This window comes from Electrophorus electricus, chromosome 10 (assembly GCF_013358815.1).
Source record: "Electrophorus electricus isolate fEleEle1 chromosome 10, fEleEle1.pri, whole genome shotgun sequence".
Taxonomy (NCBI): Eukaryota; Metazoa; Chordata; class Actinopteri; order Gymnotiformes; family Gymnotidae; genus Electrophorus; species Electrophorus electricus.
This window is the reverse complement of record NC_049544.1, coordinates 19,139,324-19,165,184: the sequence shown is the minus strand read 5'-3', so window position 1 is coordinate 19,165,184 and position 25,861 is coordinate 19,139,324. Positions and strand designations below refer to the sequence as shown.

Below are 25,861 nucleotides of genomic sequence, written 5' to 3'. Positions count from 1 at the left end.
CTGAGGAAATGGTTTAGACTGAACAATGAAAAATCTGGAGCATAACACCACCTTAAATTACTAATCTCAACTAATAAATCAATAATTGAAGATCTAATAATGGAATGTGGAACCTGATCCTTTTTTGCATTTTACTTTTGAGAACCTTTTTTTTTTTTTTTTTTGTATTTTATTTTTGATCTTGAAACATTGACTAAACTATATAAGCCACTTGGCAATTTCACATAAATCTAGCTGAGGCACTTTTTTGACATATATAGCTCAATAATAGCATAAATGTATAACCTTCTTAAAAGTGAATTTGCCCAGAAAAGATAAAGAATGAGCCAGTAGTCTACATTTTAACAACTTCCTACAATCAGCCAGATGGTCATATTACCTTGACTTTGTTTTGCCATCAGGGCCTGTGTTATAATTATTCTTTAATATGCAACAAAGCTGTAGGTAGCTCCTGACATTAATACTATGAAATTAGCATGCATATACTGTATGGGATTGGTTTATGTTTCTCACCACAAAAATAAATAAATAAATAAATAAAATTAAAGCATGAAGTCTATACTATATATATATATATATATATATATATATATATATATATATATATATATATATATATATATATATATATATATATTTTTTTTTTTTTTTTTTTTTTTTTTTTTTTACAATAGAAATGATCTCCTTTTGGACCTTAAACAACCAAGTCAGCAATACAAAAGGCATTGGGTCAGAGTATCTCTTCAGTAGCCAATGGAGTGAGCACAGCTTTTCTACCTTGCAGTCCAAGGCATGCTCTACTACCAAGCATCGCTGTGGACACTGATCTGGACTGCTACACAGCTGCAGTGACCCATTCAGGTTAAATTATTGTATTTCTTTGTACATCTTGGTTAATGACCACTCTTAAGATCATATTACTGCTTTAAAGGCATGGAAATCACAGTGTAGTATGGATATGTGCGGTACAGCTGATTTGGCTCATCAACATTACCTTAAAGAGAAGGGCTAGGGTTATCATAATTTATATATTTGAACATCTGCAGTAGTCACAATTGTTAAGATATGTTACGATTAAAAAAGTCTGCTACAATTTAACTTCAAGACTAAGTTGTACAACTAATATACAGCTGCACATTAAAATCAAAGTAATTTACTAGGACCACTAATGTTGAAGCATATTTGTCCATTTAGATATGTCCACCAGCTAGCAGCGCTATTAACAGAAATGTCTGACTCAGCAACCCAAAGCTGGCTATCTTCTGGCAAAATTGATGAAAACGTGTCATTTTCACAGTACGGAGTTTGCATTCAAGCATCCAATTAAAGCAGTCTAACTTAGATCTGAATCATCCTGAATAATCCTATCTCCTTGATAGACTAGTGGATGAAACGTATTTGTTTTTCATGTGTGTTCGTCATCAGTCTGAATGAATTTAATTTCAGTGTAATCTAAGTAGACTAATAGTGCTGTATCTGCAAATGAGCCATGCTATTCTGTTTAAAACAGAATATTTGGACCCATTTCCCATGCTTCTGGAATAGTGTGGTGGATTATAAAAGTCTGAGAGACAAAACCATAAATCATTATATTTCCCCAAAATAGCTTTATAACATCCTTATAACACCCTTGTCTAGAAAATGTCTTTGATTTCTGTGTTGTGCGAAAGCTCAAATCCCTTATTTCAAAGACATAAAACGCTGCCATTACTTCATTCTGAAGGTTGCAGAGTGATTTTATTATCGTTATGTGCAACTGCTCTTGTATTTTATCCAAAACCAGGATCCATTTAATTTCACTTGGTAATGAAATTAAAATTTCTAATAGCCTCTCACCCTCTATGAGCCATGTGACTCTTCATTGTCTCCACAGAGATTAATGCATTGTACATGGCTAATCAGAGAGCCTCTGTTTTCTCCTGCACCTCGACAAAGAGAGCAGTCTTGGTGGGAAGGCAGCAAGCTGAAGAGGTGGAAGCTATGGAATGCTGAATGCGCACAGATAAAAACAACTCACTTTGACTGGATGATTAATCTGTATTTGCTCCTCCTATAAAGTTAAACAATTTTTGATTGTAATTGCAAATATTGGTACGTGCAATAAAACATGGGCACGAGTGTTAGATTACCGCAATGCTCACTACTGCTGCTGCTACCTCTGTTTCTCTGTTCTCATGGCAACATTATGATATAAGCTGTTTAATGTGTGGCCTTAACCTCAGCATAGCAAACAATAAATAGCTGTAAATGTCACAATTCTGCAAGATAAATTTATATATGTAAAGAAAGAAACCCAAGGGGCTAAGTGTATAATGTTTTTTTAAATGCTCTCATTGATACTGATCACTTCTGTCTCCAACTGAAAAGATGTGCTGCCTCTTACTTTTTACTTTTTAAAAGTATTTACTTTTTTGCAATATGCATTTACTAGTATAGTATTTGAGCCAAACTGAAAATGAACTCACTGTGAATTTTTGGCCCTTGTTTAAATATCTTGCTGTAAGATAGCACTCCTAGCCAAAGATCAGAGCTTCTTGAGGTTCAGGTATTGAAAAGATTAATAAAATGACTAAAAGATATTCTATTTGATTTCAGTGTGTAAACATGTCATTAAAGGTCTAAGGCATTTTCATAGCTATAAGCCATACAGGGTTGCCAGGGAAACCATGTTGCAGTGTCCTTCCTAGACTCTTATCAGGTGGCTGAGCTTCTGGACTTTAACACAACACATGGCAGAGCTATGTTGAAGGTTTTTGCTTTATTCGATCAAAAGTACTGAAAAATTCTAATACATTTCAGCAGTATTATACTCTTTTCTAATGTGAGAAGTCAGTATTTTGCTCCTAGCAGATCAGGCTCTTTTAAGATGTTTATTTTGTAGTCCTTTCCATTTTGTGCATGCATGCCAGAATTGCAGTATAAAAGTATTTCAGAATAGCTGAAATCAACAGCAAGGTTAAAATGGATTTAACTAAAAAAAAAAAATAAACATATATAAAGAAAAATAGTTCATATGAAAACACAATGAACAAGGACCAAACCAGTGTTTACTGGCATCCTGTTTATTTTATCCATGTTCTGAGTATGTTTTACTGCTGTTGTGCAGAATCAGCAGACACTTTAGTTTATTGCTTAATCTTCCATTTTAATTGTACGATCCTTACTTCTAATGCAAGCTAATGATGGTACAGGAGGCCTTGTGGGATTTCTGAAAGTTTCAGCCTAAAAACCTTAGGTGTTTAATAAAAATCAAGGGAGAGTTTTAGCTCAGCTTATCCACAGCAACTTACAATTTCAAGCACTGTCTCCTAGAATATACTGCAAGCCTGGTGGCCTTCGTTCTGGGAACCTGAGGAAAATGTACGTGTGATCATGTAGGCCCTGTGTTGTTAGGCAGACATACCAGTTAATCAGCCTTCATGAATATGGGATCACTATTTAATAGATTTTTATACTGAATAACAATATCTGTTTGTTTTGTCTTGGTCTTTTCATTACATTTTCTTTGACCTAAAGCATTAATGCAACCTTTCCCTCATGACATAGTAGTAAAATAGTTGTAGATGAGATTTTTCGATGGCTGCATGGTAACATTAGAGAGTGTATCTTTTTTCAAAGGTACTGAATGTTGCAAGCAGGTGTTGACTGCAAATATGAATAAAAATGAGGAAAAAAAATCTTTAGCGTATTTCTTATCTATTTGACTCTGGGCTCAAATTGTGGGGTTTTATGTGAGTTTATGCAGACTTTTGTCCTTAATAAATAATATTGGCATTATTGGTGAATTTAATATACACTGCCTGGCCAAAAAAAAGTTCACACACTAATATTTTGTTGGACCACCTTTAGCTTTGATTACGGTACGCATTCACTGTGGCATCGTTTCCACAAGCTTCTGCAATGTCACAACATTTATTTCTGTCCAGAGTTGCATTAATTTTTCCTCAAGAAGGCTTGGGGTTATTGAAAACCCAAGTGAATGTTGCATGGTCGGTAACTACTTTGAAGTGTCCTCCAGTTTTCAATAGCCCACACCACAGCTAGCCACCTATAGCCCCAAGAATCTTTGACCACCTTCAAGGAACTTTGGTTCAGGGAACGTATGCGCTGCCTCTACTTTGCTGAATTCTGTGTGGATATATTGTGCTGAAATCACATGACCCATGAAAATTAGTGCCTTTTGCAGTAAATTATACTTCTTGAGGTTGAGGGTCAGCCTAGCATTATGGAGACACTCAAAAACGTCTTGAATATGATGTTGGGTGAAGATGAATAGACTTCAATGTCATCAATATATACAAAACAAAATCTACCCCATAACTTGTTCAATAATTTCCAAACTTAAGGAACAAGAACTAAATAGGCCCTCACAGGTGGCAAATGAAATCTTGAGTACACTGTCATGTTCCAGGTCCACATGCTAATATCTGCTCTTCAAGTTTAGGGTGCTGATTACTGTTACACTGTCTAAAGACTCAAGTATTATTTGCACTTGTGGCATAGAATAACCATCCAAGTGGATGTTTGAATTAGGCTGATGATAGACCCATAGAATCTGATCCCACCATCTGTTATGGGTATAAGAAAAGCAGGTATGGCCCAAGCTTATGTAGAAGGCCTAATGTTCCCCTTTTGTAGAAGATCACCAATGGTCTCCTTGATGACTTGTTGCTTTTCAACAGAAACCCTATATGGTCTGTGGCATACCAGGATCTCATCGACAGTGATAACATAATGTAGGACTACTGTTGTATGCCCAAGCTTGTTGATACATACTGATGGCCAATGCTTTAGAAGGTCATCCAAGTGTAGCCAACCTCCTAACCCATCAGTAGCATCTACCTTGCCTGCTAGGCTTTCAATCTGCTTTCATGTTTCAGAATTTACAGAACCCACAGATGTCCAAACCATCCAAACCATCTATTAACATTGGCATAGCTCTTAGTACAGCATTAATATAGCACAAACCAGCTCAAACAGTTGTAGAATGGTTTGTAAAGCATAAACAAGCAAACCAACTGTACACTGAGCACAAAACCAGAAGGTTTCCCAACAAGGAGATGAAGTCAATTTGCACAAATCCATTGAGGGTGCTACAATCCAAACCAGAAAACCTCTCTACCACTTTTTGTACTTCCTTTTATACATATTTGCTCTTTCTCGTATACAGCCCCCTTGTGATAGAAGACAATTAACCAACAAGGGGAGTAAAGCTGCACTTGTTATAGTAAAACAATGAAGCTTAAACCAATATGATGACCTCTGGCAAGTATAATGAAGACAATTTCTATAGCAAGATTTACTTCACCTCTGTAGTTGTACTGTAGTTAAGAGGAAATAAAGGGTAAAATCACTGTAAAAATGGCTTGGAATTTAATGCAATTTCATGTTATAGAATTGTAATAACAGACAGTCACAAAAATTAGGTTTTATACTGAATAGGGCAAAACAAAGGCCCCAATGGGAATTAAAGCTCTTTGAGATGGCATGAAACACTTACACTTTGAGCAACAACTCACAAGATGAATCCATCTTCCTCTGGGTGACACTGGATAGGGATTTTGATATGAAAGTTACAAAATAGAATTAAGCAGAGGCACCTAAATCCTACAAAGTATAAGAGATAAGCCTATGGCCTATAATAAAGTCTGAGCATGACATGCTGAAATACTGACTGTTATGGAAGAACGTACAAAAAGAAGGAAGCAAATGCAAGTCTATCTGAAGAGTTCAATGCAAATAATTAGAGCATAAGCATGCACAAAAGGAACTAAAGAAAGCATTAAATATAACTTTAATGATTGACAACCAGCCATACGAATACAAAGGGCACATAAAGGAACAACAACATATATAATGACATATCAACACTGCAAGTGATGCAGTGAATGTGACTGAACATAAGTCACCTGGCCTGGCACAAAACCAAAGCATACAGCACTGCACCAAAAAAGCACAACATAAACAAAAGGCCATGTGCATGCCACCACTGCCAGACAGCTGGCAGGGAGGCACCTTCACACTGACCAAGTATAACATGTACAGCTGTTCATGTTCAGGCAGAATTTCAGCTATGAGAAGAATGTGAATAGTTCAGTTGAGAATTTCAGTTTTCACATAAAAATATTTAAAACAATGTAAGAACCAACATGAGTTGGACTGGTTACTGATAAGTCAAGACAGTTCAAGAAGATTATTAGAAATGCTGAAGTTTTGCTGAAATGCAGTTTACTCTAAAGAGAAGGCAAGAGACAAGTGGCATCATATGGCATCAATGCTCTGCCAAATGCTTCTACAGACTTTTGAATTAAAACATATTGCAATGTTAATATTTCTTTGACAAATTTTAGTAACTTATCAGGACTTATAAACACATTTTACAATTAAAGCACCATTCAGCACAAACCTGCACCTGCAGCAAAATCAAAGTAGGAACACTCACTATGTGGACTTAAACCAGGAAGTGTTGGGCTTTGAAAGGTTCAATGGTCTCAGTGTGTAAATTTACTGAGGTAATTTTAGTTTGACAGAGAGTGGTCACTAAGCAACCAATTTAAATGTGAAAGGCCACTAAATGTGTTCTGGCAAACTAACACTGACAATATGCAAACATGTCATAACTGAAAAAGTGGATAGATAGGAAATTAATACACTATTGGGAATCCCCCAAACTCACCAATATTGTCAAACTTGATATTGGTTAAATTTAGAACTAGATCTGTCAACAGGGGACAAAATGTACTTTGAAGACACAATTGTTATATAAAGGCCTAATTTTCTCTCTTTATTAAGGGAGAATTTTAATAAAATAAGGTCCCTTGTGAGGACATCAGTTTCAGAAGCCTAATGAGTCTCATGGAAAATACTAGTGCTCTTATCAGCACAATTATCAAGATAACATGAAAATCTCAAATACTGCACCCAGTAATGACTGTGATCATTAAACACAAACATTGTTTTTCAGCATATGGGAATATTTTTAATTGTAGGATAATTAACATAGAGCATCTCAAAAATATGAAGTGCATATGAAGTATGTGTTTTTTAAGAAAGGTGGAGGCATGAGCTCATTGTTAGGTGACAACACTAAAAGTTTACAATGTGTTTTACATGCAACACCATTGTCTTTTATCAATGAAAGTTAAGGATTATATACCATTCCAAACACCAGGGCTTTGTGGTGAAACGTTTACAAAGTCTTGAGTTTTAACTGTGATAGAACACATTTGACATTTTATATCTAAAGTCATTCATTAACATGGATGATATGTAAAAGAAATGGGATGTTTGAATGGAGAAGTAAAGACCAATGATGAGGTAAAAAATATTGCACTGCACAGCAAGGCTCCATGGAGTTCAGAATAATTGAAAGAATTAGCTGTCAGGGGGCTCCAGTCCACCAAAGCTTATAACCCTTCATTAGGTCGGGATGTAAGGGTAGGGACTTAACTGCATGCATACAACACACCATAACATGACACTTATCAACATGGTCTCATTTTCATATATACAAAATTGTTTTCCTGTAGCCTTTGACAGGATTCATTTGTTGGATTGACTATTGGACCCCATCCATTCTGAAAATCAGTATTGGCTAATTGGGTATGATATATGTAACACATTGCATTTGGTGGCTTGTTCTAGGTTAATGCCAATCTGTCTCCACCCATAAAACAAATAAAAAGTTATTAAACATCCTTGAGCTCCTTTAGAAGACTCAGTGTTTCTCTTCATTATAATGTATAATCTTGTTCTTAAAACATGCCTCTCTAATAAGATTGAACTTTTTCTGCATGTTCTTTTACCATCTCCAAAACCCAAAGCCCTTGTTGACAGGATGATTTCAGGTGTGTATGTTGCCTCTTAAATGACAAGAATAGAATAGTGTTTTGATGCTTTAGTCTGAGAACCCAATGTATCACTGTAGTAACAGTTGAGGGCAGTGAACACACCTGTCTTGAACCCAAATCTTGCAGGCAGTAAACATGTGTTCTGACAAATAGACAGAGTCAGCTCTCTGTCTCAGCAGCCAGAACAAACATTTACCTTCCTGAGTGACAGCCTACATCACATTACCCTATCCTTCAGGGTGTGACAGTCTCCGTCATAGCAACTTTTTAAAAAAAGTTTTAGAAAGTTAAAAAAACTGCAGTTATTTTTGCAATATGTAATTATTGCAATCACCTATAACCATTTAAGAAATGTACCCATTTATTTCAATTATCGGCATAGCACTGAAGCCAAGGTCCAGTCAAGGTCCAATCCCTAGCCTAGTGAGATGGCATCCATTGTTCCATAAATCCATTGTTGACAGTTCTTCGGCAAAAGTAGTTATGCATGACAAAACATGCAGCTATATACCATCCATTAGTCAGCTTACTAATGAAAATCTGCCATCACTTCTGCAGAGTTGCAAAGAGCCCATTGGTCTTCATTCAATCTGGAATCACTTAGCCATTTAGGCAAATTCTGCCCCTGGGGATTTCTGCATTTGATTTTAAGCATATGGACTGGTTTGACCTTTTTGACATAGATCTATTAGACAGTGGACCCTCAAGTGAAAGTAATTTAAGGCAAACTGACCTAGGAGCAACGTAATGGTGCTGCCTTGGGTTTCATGCTACCAGAGATAGGGCCCTTTGACTGGTTGTCTATAACATATTATAGACAAACTTAGCCTCTTAACTGTTACACTTAAGAGGGTAAGGGCACTGGATAGGGCCTGAACAGACCATTATTAGCTGAGTTTCCCAAAAGAGCTCTTGATGCGGTCCCCCCACTCTATTGCAACACTTTATAGAATTGTCTTAAAGGAATATTCCAGCACTAAACTTCAACAACATATTTTGTTTCAGCATTTAGGAAAATGTAAAAATGGTTTATAAATCAACTGCTTGCTTTTAGAGATGGTGCAAAGATGACCTCTCATACACTTTCTTGGGGTATAATAATAACAATAATAATAATAATAATAATAATAATTTTAAAGATCACAAAAATATTTTAGAAACTAATTAGTTCTAAATATAGCAATGTAACAGGTGATCTATTAATTCAATTTTATGGTGAGACCTGACAAAGAAAATGATACTTGTATATTTTAGAATTTTAATACCCCATGCTTGATTTAATGTTGTGGGCAGTGATGCATTTCTGCAAGTCACTGCATGTTATAGCCACCATAGCTCACTTTGAGATTTTTTATGCATACCTAATCTTTATTGGTATGCTTCCATTCAAAAATATTTCATTAGAATAAAAAATATATACCAATTTGCTTCATTCTACCTCAAGGTCAGACAAGTTATTTATGTGAAGATAAAATGTTGCACTTGCCCCTGATATTGATCCTATTACTGAGGTTACTGCTGCTCTAAATAACGGATCACAGAAGAGTAACCAGAGAAAGGTATAGGAATACAGCTGGAGATACTCTTCTACTAGCTGACAAGCTAAGATGTAAACTCTGATAATTGCATTTTTGGGAAAGTACACTAAGATACTTAATAATTCACAAAGTGATACTTTCACTCATGTTCAAAGTTGGACAATTGAGTCCATTTAGGAAGTACTAATAGATCCAACAACAGTTCTCTTGGGTACTTGATGGAAACCGGAAAGAAAGGGGCCACTTACAGTAAATCACACTGACTACCATCAGTATTACTTATTCTAATATTGTTGAATAAATTAAATTAAAGCATGTAAAATATAGTAAAAGGAATGTGTGGTCCCTTTAGTTCCCTTCAGTAGTGTATGCTACTGACTCATTTCTATGGCTTTTAACATAATTGCACTGATATATCAAAATTGCATATCATCAAACATGGGGCTTTGTCAGTTTCATTGGTTTTGGCATTTATAGCATCATTATGTTCTAATACATGGTACTGCAGGCTAAAGTAAGGCACATTTTAATACACAAGTTAATTCGAAGTCCACAAAGAGCATCTGACAGAGGTCAGTCTATACACTGGTCAAAGCAGATGAAGGGAACCCTATAATGTCTCAGCTGCATGCGTAGTTTCAGCTGCAAGCTATGAATGACAACTTTGCTTTGCATTTCAACTGTCAAAGTTAGCTTTTAAGAGTGTATGTTAATTGCATTCTCTGTAGCGATCTAATTGTTTTAATTATTTTATACTTATTGATTTCTTTTTAAACTTTTAAAAATCTATTGGCTGAGCTCTGATTGGTACTAAATTGATCTGTTGATTTGTCTGAGCTCGGGTATGCCTTTTATAAATGAAATCGCTTGATGGAGGAAGGGTAAAGTACTTTTAGTCCATTTGCCAAAAACAATAAGAGTCCACTGGAAGTACAATCATCCTGGGTAAACAACAGGCATTTACCGTAAAACCCTAATCACCACCAATATGACTAGGATGATTAAGATTGGGATAACCCTCGAGGAAGAGAGAGACACACACAGAGAGAGGGAGACCGAGAAAGAGAGAGAGAAAGATTAAACTAATGAAACTACTGAAAGTGCATTTTCAATGATGTCCCAGCTGAAGGGCTGCAACATGGCTGTCAGCCTCGTACCTGCTCATAGCACAGGTGACGCCTTTATGTTCATCAAGCTGGCACAGATATTAGAGCCGAATTCATATCATGGTGTCACTCGTATACACTGACATACACTGACATACACTGCACTATGAAAAGTGTTGGGACACAGATAAGTTAACTTTTTAAAAAATATTATTACAGTGAAAATTCACCACAAACTGACTGCAAGATGAAATTCATAGAATTGATTCATCTGTCAGTGTACCATCTGTCAGTGTACCATTGCAGTACAAGCTTATAAAATCACCTGTTTCAAGAAATAGAAGTTACAGATGATACTGCAGTGAATAGCTGACTGACCAAAACTTACTGACAACACACAGTGAGGTGCTGACTGCCATGTTTGTAGAATAGTGGATGACATATTAGTTGAGAACCTCCAACAACATGTCAACATTGTTTTTCATGCCATAAGTGGACTCATAAGGCATTATATTCGGTAATAAAAGCATGTTTGCACTGAGCCATGTGTATTCCAGGACCTTTGTATATTGGCATTTTGGTCCACAGTGCACAGCAGTATGTGCATTCTCTGATCACAGCGCTGGAAAATGTAGTGTCTGCTCACTTCATCACTGCCAAATGTACCATGTTCCTTTATGTGAAGTGTTAGGTGTTATTACTTGTTTTATTGATTTCAACTTCTTGCTTTAATGCACCCTTCATCAGTGTTCCTTTAATGTTCTGTATATGTAAAAGTAATCGATAAACCAAGAAGCTTAAAAATTATTAATGGTCAAAGCTCAAAAGAGTGTGGAAACATATGTGCACAGGTGTGAGGTTTTGCTTCATACTGGTCCCACTTGAATTTCTAATCAATAATCTTGAGAGGTTGCAACTCTTTATTTGTGTAATGTGATAAAAAGAACATTGTTATGTGCTCTAATACTGAAACATGCCTTAGTTTGTGAAGTTTGCGCAGAAGCCCCTTTAAAAACACTGCCTTGAGCTGAATGCTACAAGAAATAATTATTGGCCTATTATTATATGCACATCTTTGAAGCAATCTTCAGCCATGAAAGAGACAGTATACAAGCCCTCCTAATGTAAAGATATTTTACAAATAACCAACAAATTCATTTCAGTATTCAGAATAAGTAGTACTGGCTAGAAATGGTCTCTAAGTGTTTCGTTTTCATCACTTGTAGCTAGCTGTACAAACTGCAAAACCAGTCTGGATCCTATACCTGCAGCCAGTATCTTACAAGTAAAGTACTTCATGGGAATGCATAATACATAGAGCATGCATGGGAATGCATAACTTGGTGACACTTCTGTGCTCTGCCAAACAAGACACCTATCCAAATATATGCCTGGTGCCAACTTCAGCATGGTGATGTACTGTCAACGATTAGAGACACAAAACACATACAGGTATGCACACACATGAACGCACATGAACACACATGCACACGCACGCACGCACACACAAATAAAAATACTCACGCATACATGCCTACCCCTGTCATGTCGTGGGGAAAAGTGCACGCATGCATGCACATGCACAAACACAAACACGCTTACACATACTTCAAAACTGACTGCTTTGTGTCATCCAATGACCTAGCAAGTGTTTGTCATTATGCACAACAAAAGCAATTACCCATGAATGATTTGCTTTGGCGAGGCAAAGCCTTGTTGCTAGGCAACACTCATGTAAATGAAGAAGCTCCATCTCTGACTAAAAAGTATAGGGACAGTTACTGAAGTGATGGAGGAGAAGCCTTTAAATTGAGACAATATGAGGATGATTCAACTGTGATTCCTAAGTAGCTGATAAGCAAAACAAGTCTCTGCCAGAAAGGATGTGATTTGAAGCAGGATAGAATCAATAACGGTCTGCAAAACCTACCAAATCTGCAAAATCCACTTTTGCAAGGGACCATTTGATCAGACAGTGATATGAAATGAGCATTTGTGAGCTGATGCCAAAATACATCAATTTCTTGCAAGTAGAAGGGTTACAAATCAGTAAACTCTCCTTAAGTAAATAACTTCCTTACTGAAGTACATGGTACAGTGTTTTACACTGTATTGTAAAAAGCATGGTAATACTCTTGTAAATATGATGAGGTTTTACTTATACTCATGCCCTACATCACTGCATTATTGGAATTAATGTACTTACGTACTTACGGTATTGCTTTCTCCCTAGTTAAAACTCACTGCTGAAATCAAACAGTACTCTATGCATTATTTTTACAAATGTGCTTGAAAAGCCACATCTGACTTAGGTATAAAACTGCAATCTAACAGTTTTACTTTCATAATAATCTCATTAAATTATGCCTGTGGAGTCTCCCATGCTGACTAATAACCCCAAGGTCCTAACATACTGTAATTCTAGAGCAATACCCTGATTTTCTAACCATAATCCATCTTTTACAATGAACCATACCCATCTATGTTTGCCTTTTCAGGTTGCCTTTTCAAAATAAAGTATAATCATAGGATCCTAGCATCAGTGAAATACCTCCATCATTATTGTTCATTTCATTGATTGTTAAACACTACATTCTGTAGTCATTATACTAATAGGACTTTTATACAACAACAGAGAAGAGAACAGATCCTTGGGAATAATGCGTAGTGTAAGAGAGAAAAACATTTTGAGGCACCCTGTGGCACCTTTAAGTCATTGTTTACACACACACACACACACACACACACACACAGATCAGAGAGAGAGAGAGAGAGAGAGAGAGAGAGAGAGAGAGAGAGAGAGAGAAAGAAGACAGACAGATTGCTAGATATACACTACACACATATACATATATATAAAACTGAATCTAAAAAAAGTAAAAATGTAAATCTCAGTGAAATGCTAGGATAAAGTGGTACACCAGAAGTCTGGAATTCAAATGAAATTAACACACACACACACACACACACACACACAAACAAAAGAGAAAGGTTGGTGGATTTAACAAAAATATTTGGCAGACCCTAATTTAGTTTCCGATTTCTGATGAAGGCACAGGACAGCGTCCTGGTACTGGAAATGGTCTTTCACTGGTAGAGGTTACCTTACATGTGAGAAGGATAGTGCATGCAACAATTCTGAGAAGCCATGATAGAGACATCACATTTTACAGTGAACCACTTCATCCAAAGCTGCCTCTGAAATGTTTCACAACATAACTTGACCTCAGTTCTATTTGCATTATAAATTGTTACAATATACATTTCCAATATGTGTCCATTGTAGTTTACTGAAATTATTTTGATAAATAAATAAATGCATTTTAAGTATTTATTTATTGGTAATGCTATTCTATATTTTCCAGTACCTTAAAAACCCAGCCTATAAGGGTAAATTGCAGAATGTCAGCTACACAGCAGTGTATCTACACTTGGTGAATCATTAGGAATTCCTGACCCTTTTTATACATATTTCCCTCATTTTGAAGAACCATAACTACCCATTTGGCTAGTCTGTTGTTTTGTGTAGCAATGACATTATTAATTCATACACAAGAGAGTTAACAAAAGGTCTAGAGTTGATTCTAAATGTGGAATTTGCATCTGTCCTGCGGCTGTTGTCTCACCATGAAGTGCTAATAGCAGTAAAGTAAGCATTTGTATAGCTAAAAAATCAGAATAAATCAGAGACTTAGACAAAACATTAGATGTGTTAAGGATCAAGAACACACTCATGATTAGTAATTGTAAATAACATGGCAAACAATGCAAGATTACTGTAGTGCATAACCAAAGGAAAACCTTCAGTTATGAAGAAAAACTGTAGGTGTCAAGAACAATATCCAATAAGTAAGCATAGAAGACTATCTCAAATATAAAATATCAGAATACACAGGGAGACTTTGCCAGAAGATGCAAACAAATGCTAAGATGTAATAACACAAGGCTTGCTTTAAAGAAAGCAAAAAATAAATAAAATAAACAAATAAATAACCCACAATGCCAATAGAGCTCTGGAACAAATTCCAGATTTGTGACTTATGGACAAATTGGACATACAGAAACAAATTAATGGAAAAAAGTAACAGTGGAGGGTGTGAAAGTGATCTAATGTGAAACTGCTCACACACCAAAGCATCATCTGTAAAGTGTGGCACTTGCTCACTCATCATGATGATGACAGCTGCAGCAAAATCATTTCTAAAAAGCACAGAAGCCTTTTAACTGTTCAAGAGCAATCAAACACCTCACCTCACTGGGTGGATGGTGGAACAATTTGCAGTAGGCTATGCCTCAGAGAAAAAAAAGTCCAGTAGTCTAGATTATACAAGCCAATTATCTGACCTTAAACCTACTGACTGTTAAAAAATAAATAAAAACCTAAAAGTGGCTGCATCACAGGCCTGCCAATGTAGACGTTTCTTAGAGGTTCATGGGTCATAGGTCACAGGTCACACACTTCAGGCTTCAGACCTTCAGCTACAAAGGATTTGCAACCAAGCAATAAACAATAGTTTTATTTAAGACTATTTTAATGTTGACTATTTTAATGATGTGTTTCCATGAAATCAGGGTACTACGCAGAAAGAGGGATATGATTTCTATATAGTTCAGCCAGTATACATTCTTCATTTGTGTCACTGTCCAATTATTTACAAACTGCACTATAACTGCATAGCAAGCAATATTAGCTGCCATAGCAGATAATTTACTGATATTTACAGACACTTATTTACTCATTATTTGCATAATGGCACTCAGACTAGCCATGTTCTGTTTATCACTTTCTACTAAACTAAGTCATTCATGGGAACTGAATAAAAGATAAAACTCTGGATAATATTTAACAGCAAAAAAGATAAATACCACCAGTGCAATTTTCTATTGTGAGTTTAGATGGTAGCCAAAGAAAACGTTCCTCATTTTATGAACCTGGTAAGGTAGATAGACCTATATTAGAAAAGAAAGAGAAAAAAACTCAGTGGAAACTGCATATCAACTCACTGTGCTGAAGTTGAAATGGAAGCAATCCTCCCCTCGGAAGGTGCACTGTAGGAGCATGTCGCTGATGTCATGGCCGGTGCGGTTGTAGAAATCAGTCATGTTGAATTGCTTGGGCTTGAAATTGACAAAATTGGCCTTTTCCTTCAGAGATGCAAGGATTTGTGGCTCTGCTAGATGTGGGTTTGCAATCTGGTAGTTCTCGTTGAGTAGAGCTAGCAGTTCGCCCACATGGTAAAGATCATTCTTCGTCATCTTGGAAAAGCGGAACTCATTGAGATTACAGAAAGTAATAGCAGGAAAGGTGAGGTTAGGGGCTGCCACTTCATCCAGTTTGGTGACATGTGGGAACTCAAAGTAGTAGGCCACCCTGTCCATGCAGACCAGCAGAAGCAGTCCGAGAGAGCCCAGAAACGAGAGAGTCCAGAGAAATCTACGAAATGTCATGTGTCCATAGGCGAATATGTGGCTCATTCCATGGAGCGTGGACGAGTTGGCAAAGGCTTGCAAGTTCGAAGGCCTGATGCTCTCAATGCTGTCTTCTGAGTCTGTCTTCATGGCTGTCATCACTGTTCTGTTCCTACTGAGAACTTACTTGTCCATTTAACAGAAAGTAAAATCAATTGTCCTCCTTAACAGTGTAGGGTACACTGATTTGTAAGAATAATAGCTGATAGCAATGTTTTTTGCCTTTTTATACTTGTTTATATTTGTTTGTTAGTTTATAGTATTCAAGTTTGGTTGCTTCACATCCACGTTACTCTTTTATCATAGGCTTCTCTTTTGTTCTGTCTTGAAATCAGCTGACAATTCAGGAAGCTCCAAACACAATGAAAGCCTGAATCCTTCAATCGTGTGAACCATGCACAGTTTCAGAGCAAAGATACAAAGCACAATGAAAAGTGCAAACAGACAAGAAAAGACGGACGAACCTGGGAAATAAGGTGGAACTGCAACAGACACATCTGCGTGGAGCAAGGCACCAAGCTTCAGCAGCCAACAGGACTCTGCCTCATCCTTCCAGAAGGACTGGCTCTACATCACCATGACTATCGCATGCGGCGTATTTGTGAATGGGAAAAAATTTTTTTAAAAGGTGCCTATTACTCAGTTTTCCTCTCCCCACCTCACGCCTCTCCTTAGATGCAAACGATGGGTCATATACCTCCCCCTAGCCCACCTCCTGGGTTTGACTGCTGGGGAGGGGGGTTGTCAGTACCTCCCCTTCATTCCTCCGGGATCCACAATGAGCAGCGAGGGTTACCTCTTGAAAAGCCACGCTGGTCTTGCCTAACAGTGAGTGTTCTCCCTTCAGATCTGCGTCTGCAGATTCACACACTGGTACACAAATCCTTTCCCTCTCTTTCGTGAGCTGTTAGCTCGCTGGCCGTTCCCCCTCCCTCTCACTCTGGCTCTTTAGTAGTCAGAATCCATCCCACTGCTGAGCGGCTGCTTCAACAGATATTGTGTGTGTGTGGTTGAGAGAAAGAGAGAGAGAGAGAGAGACACACACACACACAGACACACACACAGAGAAAGCATGGGGGTAGGGCGGAAGGGGCTCTCACTCAATACACTGTCTCCGGGTTTCACAACAGAGAATCGCAGCGCCCCAATCTCCAATTCAGCTGTATAGCTACAGGTAGTTGCCTTGTCATCATTCATGCATAACATTGCAATTTCATCCTTCTCTCAGGAGGCACATTTAGCTGGATTTTCTTTCTCTCATATCCATAGACTATTTTCAACTCCCCATAGAATCCCACTGGATTTCACAGACAATATTTTTACAAGAGTACTACTTCAGTTGTCAATTATGACATTCATGCTAGTAGTATCAGATAAATCATTATTTCATATTTGTTAAATGGTGCTGGTAGAAGATTCAGTCCTCGTCACTTCACTTCAGACCAAGGGAGCTATAATATGGATTGGCCAATAGCTATAATATGGAAACCTTATATCCCTGTTTAAGCTTGGCCAATAGTGGCTGCTCTTCAAGGGTTGAACATTCAGTCCACATGGTCACATAACCCTTCCATTTTTCTTTTGAGCTCCATGAGATTACAAACCCTATAATGTACAAAGAAATTACCATAACAATCAGTGAATAGTCAAGGTTATTAAGTCAAGACTCAATATCCCGAATAACACTTTGGCTAAGCAAAAACCTGTGAGTCCTGGATCATTTATCCAGGGGAAGTTAACATTGCATCAAACTGGTTGATGATGAGTATTTATGGGAGTATGATAAATTATTATTGTAATGAAGCTATAAATGTTTGCAACATTGTTGCCATACTCCATTTCCACATAAGCTCTTGTATATATGGTCCTACACAGACTGCAAAATATATTAAGAAATCTGTGGATAACTGCAGAGTTCTGAAAAGCTCTAAAACATACACCACTAATTCAGTACAGGCAAAACGGGGTGTAAATGCAACATTCTCTCAAACTTACCAATAGCATCAAATAAATGAATTGCACTACTTCAGAATGATGCACAAGGTGCAGCATACCACTTGCACTGTCTCACAGCAGTACCACTGCAGTCCAGATATTGTTATGGTGGTGGACCACTCTCAAGACAGCATTGGCACTGACATGTTAATGGAATGGTAGTGGGTGTTGCACTGGTTTTAACATAATTAGTAGTGTTCCTCAGTGTTGCTGCTGTGTTCAGAATAGTTGGCTGCTGAAAAAATATCCACCTAACACTAATTTTGTGGTCAGAAATTGATAACAGATGAAGAGTTGGAGAACAGAGAACACAAACTCTGGATGCAGGATAGATAGTATCATATTCTATACCTACCAGTTCTTTGTAGTAAATAAATGTTTCTAATAAAATGGTGGTAAATAAAAATAACAACATACAGAAATGTGTCCATGCATGTTTGCAGTACTACAGACAAGAGGACAAATGACAGTTGAGTCAGCAACTTTAGGCCAAAAGTTAGCTGTTGTAGTACAACTTTGTTGACATTTTTACATGAAAATTAACAAGTTTGCATAATTTGCATTGAAAAATATAGCTAGCTCAAGAAACTGTCTAAATAATTTACAAAGCAGCTGACTAAATAATATAAAACATATTAGTATGAGCATTGATTCCTGTATTTCTACAGTATTCTTGATCATTGGTATATTGGACTCTAACTTACTCTACTGACTAGGATGTATTCAGTGAGTAAATGACAAAGCACTTTTGGAAGTCGCTCTGGAAAGAGTGTCTACTAAATTCCGTAAATGTAAATGTAAATTAGTATGGGTGCAAAATATGCAGGTCTGCAGTTTCCTGTTCTTATTTCACTAAAATTATTTTGTTTTGTTTTTATCATATTGGTTCAGGTAATGTCGACTACGGGCCTGTTTTGAGAGGGTCATTTTCTTCTTGTAACTTTTTCATTTGGGGAAAGCACAAATGCTTAGCACTGTTTTTATGAATAGTGCATAATTACCAAGGACTGCAAAACAAACTCATGCTGCTCTTTTTTGGATGAATGAGTACAAGATGAAAATCATAATTATCAGGTTGACAAAAGGACATCTAAGAGAACCCTTCTTAGCTTCCTCACTGAAAAATGTCATGATACTAACGCTGCATTCCAACCAAACGGCAGGGAAAACATGCCAATTTATGACACTAACCAAACCTAATAAAATATACAGATTAATGTTATACATACATTTCTAGTGCCATCACCATATAGCACTAACATTCATCCTTATTCATTCGTAACATTCATTTTAATTAACTAGCTGATATAAATTAACTATCTGTAAAGCAGTGTACCTAGAATTAGTTAACTAGCTGATTGTGGTATTCAAGGGAAAGTACTGAAACAGTAACTAATAAGGAAGTCAAAGATATTGGACTACAAGTTACTACTCCTTGCAAGTTTAGTTGGCATTTCACACAACCTTGAGATCTTTTCTGGATGAGCAGTAACCCAAACACCCCTTCACCCCCCAGGTGCTTTTTTGTATGCCTGAACCCATTCCAAAAAACAAGAATTACAGGCTCTTCTTTGACAACTGGTTCTCTGCAGGGCATACTTTTTTTGGCACTGAGTGTTCCGAACCTCCTACCAAGCAGCACCATAATGTCAGATGCAGATCTCGGAAGATATAGACATGGAAAATTTCAGGACAAAACAGCAAACATCAGAGATACTAGATTCAGTCAAGTTACCTGACAATCATATCTGATTGCCATACCATTTGACACACATGTGTACAGTCAACTGGCATATGATCATCCACAAATATTACACTGGAAAATATCTGGTACTTAAAGGAAAAAAAACAATGCAGAATGTGAGTATAATGAGTATATGGGAGGGGGCAACCTACTTGATTCACTTAAAACCTTCTACTACACAAATATCAGGTCAAAGGAATGGTACCACCACTGAATTTAATACTTTCTGGACTTTCTGGTGGATCCTCTATTTTCAGTGAGAGAGGATTTAGGATTTAGGATATAAAAGCCCATTATGCCCAACTTATTCAACTCTCCATTTCACAAGGGAAACATAGATCTGAAGTGAAAGGGAGGTCGTCCCAAAATCAGTACAGGAGGAAGGAAATATGCTAATTTATCGATAGGATGCTTGGCTCAAAACATGTATTGACACTGGAAAGATCATGGGAGAGCATGGATGTGGCCATGTTAGCATGTCCCTGACTGGGGCTGGATGAAACCATGATTTATTATATCACATAGTTAAATGGATTCCACAAAGAGTGTCATTTTGAAATGTAGAAATTGTGTACAATTCCATCCAATTATAGTACTAGATCTCAGCTTAAATCATTCATATAAACCAAACGTGTTGGAGCTCAGTCTGCTGCGATCCAGACCAGTTTAGCCATAAGCAATCAGGTTCCCTGTCCCTCCTTTTGCATTTGTCCCAGTTCACTGTGAACCCTTGGGCTCTAATATAACTCGGCACTTAGGGAGACAGCCTGGAGCATGTTCCATGGAGTAGGCAGTCGTGCAGAAAAACTCATGCAATTTTGTTGTTTTGTTCTAATGTAGCTTGTAAACACCCTTGAGGGCTAAGTTGAGACCAGAAGGATACCAAATTTAAATACTTAATGTATAAATGGGAAATGTACTAACTGCCCATGTTCTAAAACAACAGAAATGTGAAAATAGGTATCTTTCAAATTTATCATGATCAATCATTATCAAGCCTTTGCATGCTGTAATACCTCTGCTGTGCAAAACATTTGAAATAGCAGGAATTTTAGAAAATAGTTCAGATGCTTTAATTCTAACATACAACCCTTTTTGAGAGCACCAGAAAATATGATAAAAAATAATAATCCCCTAGGCATGGATAAAGTAAATTACTGCAACTCGTTGGATAATAATGAATCATCATCATCATCATCATCATCATTGTCATCATCATCATCATTATATGTACATGCTCAGAGGACAACAAAGGACACTGGTGCCTGAGATGATTTATTTAATAACAAATGAAGAAAACAGACACAAGATAGGCACGAAACATACATTATTTTATATTTTTTAAACATAGAAATAAGTATAAAGCAATGCTTTTTGTTGATGAAACAGGAGTAATGACATGAGCAGCTATGCTATGGATCTGAAATAAGCCACCTGATTTGGTGTAAAGAAGCCCACCATCGATGCTGATCCAGGAATTGTCTTGTCTGCTTATATGCAGAGATGGAGGATGGTTATTGGCACTGGGGATCAGGCAGTGGTATGCTGGAGCACAAGGTAGAGGGACGGCAACACTGAAGGCGCCAAAGGTTGGGTTGATGGGCAGACCTTTGGAAACTGCTGTCCTACATGATGACTGTGAGACTAAAACATCTTGGTCCAAGGCTTCTTTTGCAGCAAACCCAAAGATTGGTCCAGGCATTATCAACAAGCAAGTTGTTCCTCACTTGGAAATTTTGAGGATTATCCCAACCAAGATGGCACTAGAGGTCCCAGGCTTGTGTCACGGTGGTTGGTAATGACACCTTTAGCATGCAACACAAGTTCTGTAAGGTTTGCCATTAATGGGTCTAACTATGCACCAAGAGAAGAGTGTACTTCAATAAACATGTGTGGAGAGACACACAGTCCATGCTTGCTGTGCAATTGAATGTTTGCAAAACATTTCATCTATGTGTCTGCATTCTGCACTAGAGCAGCATGCATCTTCCATGAACAGTTCATCGGGGACACAATAAGTGATGCAGCACATGGCTCTATTGCAAGCATGAGGCACAAGACCAGATGCATCTGGGTCCAGTAGATAAATTATGAGGTCTTTGTCAATGTAATAGCATAAATTATGAATATTTTTAGCTATTAGGAAGCAAAGTGCTATGTCCATTCAGGCAACCAAATATATTATCAACAATCGATATTGTTAAGAAAAATTATGGCATAGGGGTTGATTGGTGTCCATTCAGTCTGACTCCATCAACGGGGATGAACAATTCCACTCAGTGGCCAGAGGTGCCATATCCTGACATAACTACCTTAGTGAGTCACCAGGTATCATTTATCTGACATCTTGTCACTTTTCCTGTCATTAAGGCACATTGCTGTATTGGTAGTCTGTCTAATGTAACATTACTGTTAAATAATTAGGTGGCTTGGTGGTTAGCATGCATGCCTCTCAGCACTTGGGTTTGAGTCCCTATCTAGGTGGAGTTTCCATGTTCTGTCTGTGTGGGTTTCCTCCGGGGTGTCTGTTTTCCTCCCATGGAGGTTAGGTTGACTGGATACTCTAAATTGTGTTAATGTGACCTGAGTGTGTGTGTGTGTGTGTATATATATATATATATATATATATATATATATATATATATATATATATATATATATATATATATATATATATATATATATATATATGTATATTTACACTCAGTGAATGTGTGTGTGTTTGTATGTCCAGTGATTGTTGGTGCTCTGTCCTAGTTTTAACCTCCTTCCCCTTCCCTGCACCCGGTGCAGTCCCCCAGGGGACTCTGGTACTCAGTCATAATTGTAAATCGCTTTGGATAAAAGCGTCAGCTAAATGCCATAAATGTAAATGGTTTCCGATTGAGAGTGTGCTGTGCACAAATTGGCTGCTGCTTCCCATCGGTGTGTGTGGGTGATTGTAAAAGCTGATCTATGTCTGTAAAGCATCCTTGACTTCAAGAAAGGTGCTATATAAATGTAACTAATAAGAAGAAGAAGAAGAAGAAGAAGAAGATTATATCAGTAACATTAATATGCTTAACAGGGGTTTAGAAAGTTAACTAGCACCATGAAACTATAAGGAAGTGTGTAACAGACTGTAATAATTCCATCCGCACCCCATTAAAAATATATGTCACACATACATACAAAGTAGGATAAATACAAATGTGAGAATACCAAAAACATTTGTTTTTAGAACTCTTTATATATATTAATGCAGCATTTAGACGCAATTTGAATTTGGATTATTATGACAACACTCATGATATAATTTTTAATGCTTCAGCAAACCAACCCTTTCAGTTTGGCTTTTAACATTATAACTGCTGACTTTCACATCATTCATTTATCTGTGGTGGTGTTTGCCACAGATGTGCATGTATTGACTGGTCGGGTCCCACATTTTCATATTCTCTGTGGGTGGCTAAACATTAGTCGTTAGAGCTCAATGGAATTGGCGATTGTAATAAAGATTGTGGTTAAAGTTCAAAATTACTTTTAAGACGTAGCTAAGCGCTAGGCTAGTTTTGCTAGCTGTGTGGGCCTCGTTGTGTGCATGCTGCATGTGTAGTGCCGAATACTATTTGTTAATGTAGACAAACGATAAGTTACTTCAAGGACCTGTTGATATTAAATGGTGATACTGTTATGGTAAGCTTTTGCATGCAGTTTTATCAGCAGATTTCATTAATGCGGTAAATTCTAATGCGGTAAACTCATTTTAGTTGTTACTGTGAATTGTACATTTAAAAGTTACAGAGTTCAATCTTCAGTGAATCAATTCTCAAAAATGATCATTAGTCCACAGCATGGTAACAAAGGAAAACAGCATCTAGGTAGATAGAGCAGTTACAAATTGTACTACTTCCCTCCCTAGTCACACACAATGGCCAGGTGCTACTTCCTGTCTGTATACCTGCCACATCAGTGACACCCATTGCAGTTACCACATCCAAAGCTTCTGCATATACAGGTAGGAGAAATTCCAGTTTGCCTGAATTGCTTTACAATTTCAAGTCTTCTGTGGAGGCGAGCATTCACTTGTTAGTTGTCAACAATTTAAAACTCAACATCATGTTAAGGAGGAGTTTCTGAAGTCTGAATTATGCTTTGGATCTCATCAAAAAGGACATGATTATGAATTGTAGAAAAGGAATGACATATAGCTGCTACGGGCATCGATGCTATGGTGTAACTGCTTCTAATGTATTTTAAGATGCTTAGTGCTTGTGATTTAGGATTTGTTTAGGGGCTTTGGGTTATTTTCTTCACTGTAATGTCCTGTAGATAACCAAAGGGTCTGGAGTCATTTTCACTTGCTTTTCCAGGAATGACACCACCTCTATCACTGCTCTCATCCAGGTTTTTTCTAAGCAACTGTTCCCCATTTCCCACTCATCAGAGGCAATTTTGCAAGGATTATTTTTAGGTTGGATTGATAATCAATTTCCTGCAAGGCTTGCAGATTTTATTTTACATTGCAACAGCTCTTTAAGAAAAGTGCATAAGCATGTACGGCTTGATTTGTTCTGCTTTTATCATTGGCCAGTTTAGTGCCTTATCCATTAGACATTTACGACTGATATCATTAGAGTTTTCTTTAAGAAGTATTTTGGCTTCAGGATAATCTCTCTTTTGGTGTATGTGCAAGCAACTATGAATTAGTTATTTAACCTAGTCGGTATTGTTTGCTCTCAAGTTTTTTTTGATGCCATATTCAAATGCTCTTATTAAAAATTGATAATTCTGAGGATTTCCATCAATTACTGGAACTTCCTTGGATAGTAGTAAACCAGATTTTGAGAAGATAAGCAAGATCATTTTGCCTCTCCACCATATTCATTAAAAGATTATCATTACCTCTACTGCCTTCAATTCTGGTTCCCAAATCACTGTTTTCTTCACTCATTACTTGATTCTCTTGAAGATGAGGTGCATACAATCCTTTGTTTAATGGCTGAAAGGAATTTTACATTGGAGTATTGGAATGGTTGCTATAGGTACATATTCACTTGGTGTCTGGATTAGCTCACTAGGGTTCAGTGAACACTTACTTGCTTTTGACTTTCCAAATATTCATTCATAGCATCAGTTTGTACTCCTGGTTGCACTTGATGGAATTGTGTTAACAGCTGATATCGTTCATGCGTTTGTATTCTTGCAAGTGACACAGCAATATCTGTTTCCAAACGAAGGTTTTCTATTCCTTTATTTTCAGTGCTACTGTTTTAAGTTGGGCCTCCTCCATTTCAAAGTAATGTTTTTTTCCTGACAGAGCTACAGTATGTGCTATCAGAGCAGTTTCATACATGCTAAAGTTGCTTCAGAGGATAGAGAAGATTTAGGTCATGCTGGATTTGACGAGGCCTGTGAAGCTCATGAATGTCTAGAGTGAACAACTGAAAAACTGCTCAAAATGAACTTTACATACAGGTAATATTGCTGATGTACCTATATACGCAGTTTGGATGCTTTCATGCAACCATTTTTCAATATCATTTATACCATTATAAATTGGTTAAAATGGGTAATTTATGGATCAAACCAATTAGATTGGTTACCACATTCATCACATAGAATTGATTGCATTGACTTGCAAACATCCAAAAAGTCTGTCAAACCATTGTTAAAAACGTTCATCTGTTTTTGACAAAAGTTCCTTTTGTCAGAAAGCAAACAGTTCTCATTCATTTTCCATGTGCATGCTTCTAGATTTCTTTTCTGACTATCAAGAAGTTTGTACAAAATTTAATGTGCCGTATCAGCTGGACTGTTAACCATCTGCATTATTTTCAGTTAACTTGCTTTCACTTGTCCAGTGTTTGCATTCAAGCTCAAGCAAGTACAACTGCATGATATTTCAATTTAGTAACATGTTTCCAAGTTTTCATACAACTCTCATAACATTAATTTGCCATTCAAGTTCTCTTACCCTTCAGTTGCTGTACATTCATCCAGAAGTCAAACCAGCTTTTCTCACTGCTGTCTATTTAATGTGATCCTCTTGACATATGATCCATATTATCCTTTTCGATTCCAGAGAGAGCGTGGTCAGTCAAGTACAATTTTCAACTTTTTGTGTGGTTGAGAAGCTCCGGTAGATCCAACACACCATGTTTCCCTTTTCTGTCAGTT

At 37.1% G+C, this 25,861-nt stretch overlaps 1 protein-coding gene across 5 annotated transcripts in view; it reads right to left on the bottom strand.

The window, feature by feature from the left end:
* Positions 1 to 16,901, bottom strand: part of asic1c (acid-sensing (proton-gated) ion channel 1c) — a 66,715-nt gene extending 49,814 nt beyond the window's left edge. For all 5 annotated transcript variants that reach the window (XM_027020275.2, XM_027020277.2, XM_027020278.2 and 2 more), the window contains exon 1: positions 15,499 to 16,901. In XM_027020275.2, coding sequence (XP_026876076.1) covers positions 15,499 to 16,062 — 564 coding nt within the window. In that variant the 5' untranslated portion in view covers positions 16,063 to 16,901. The remainder of the gene's footprint in view (positions 1 to 15,498) is intronic.
* Positions 16,902 to 25,861: the final 8,960 nt, after the last annotated feature.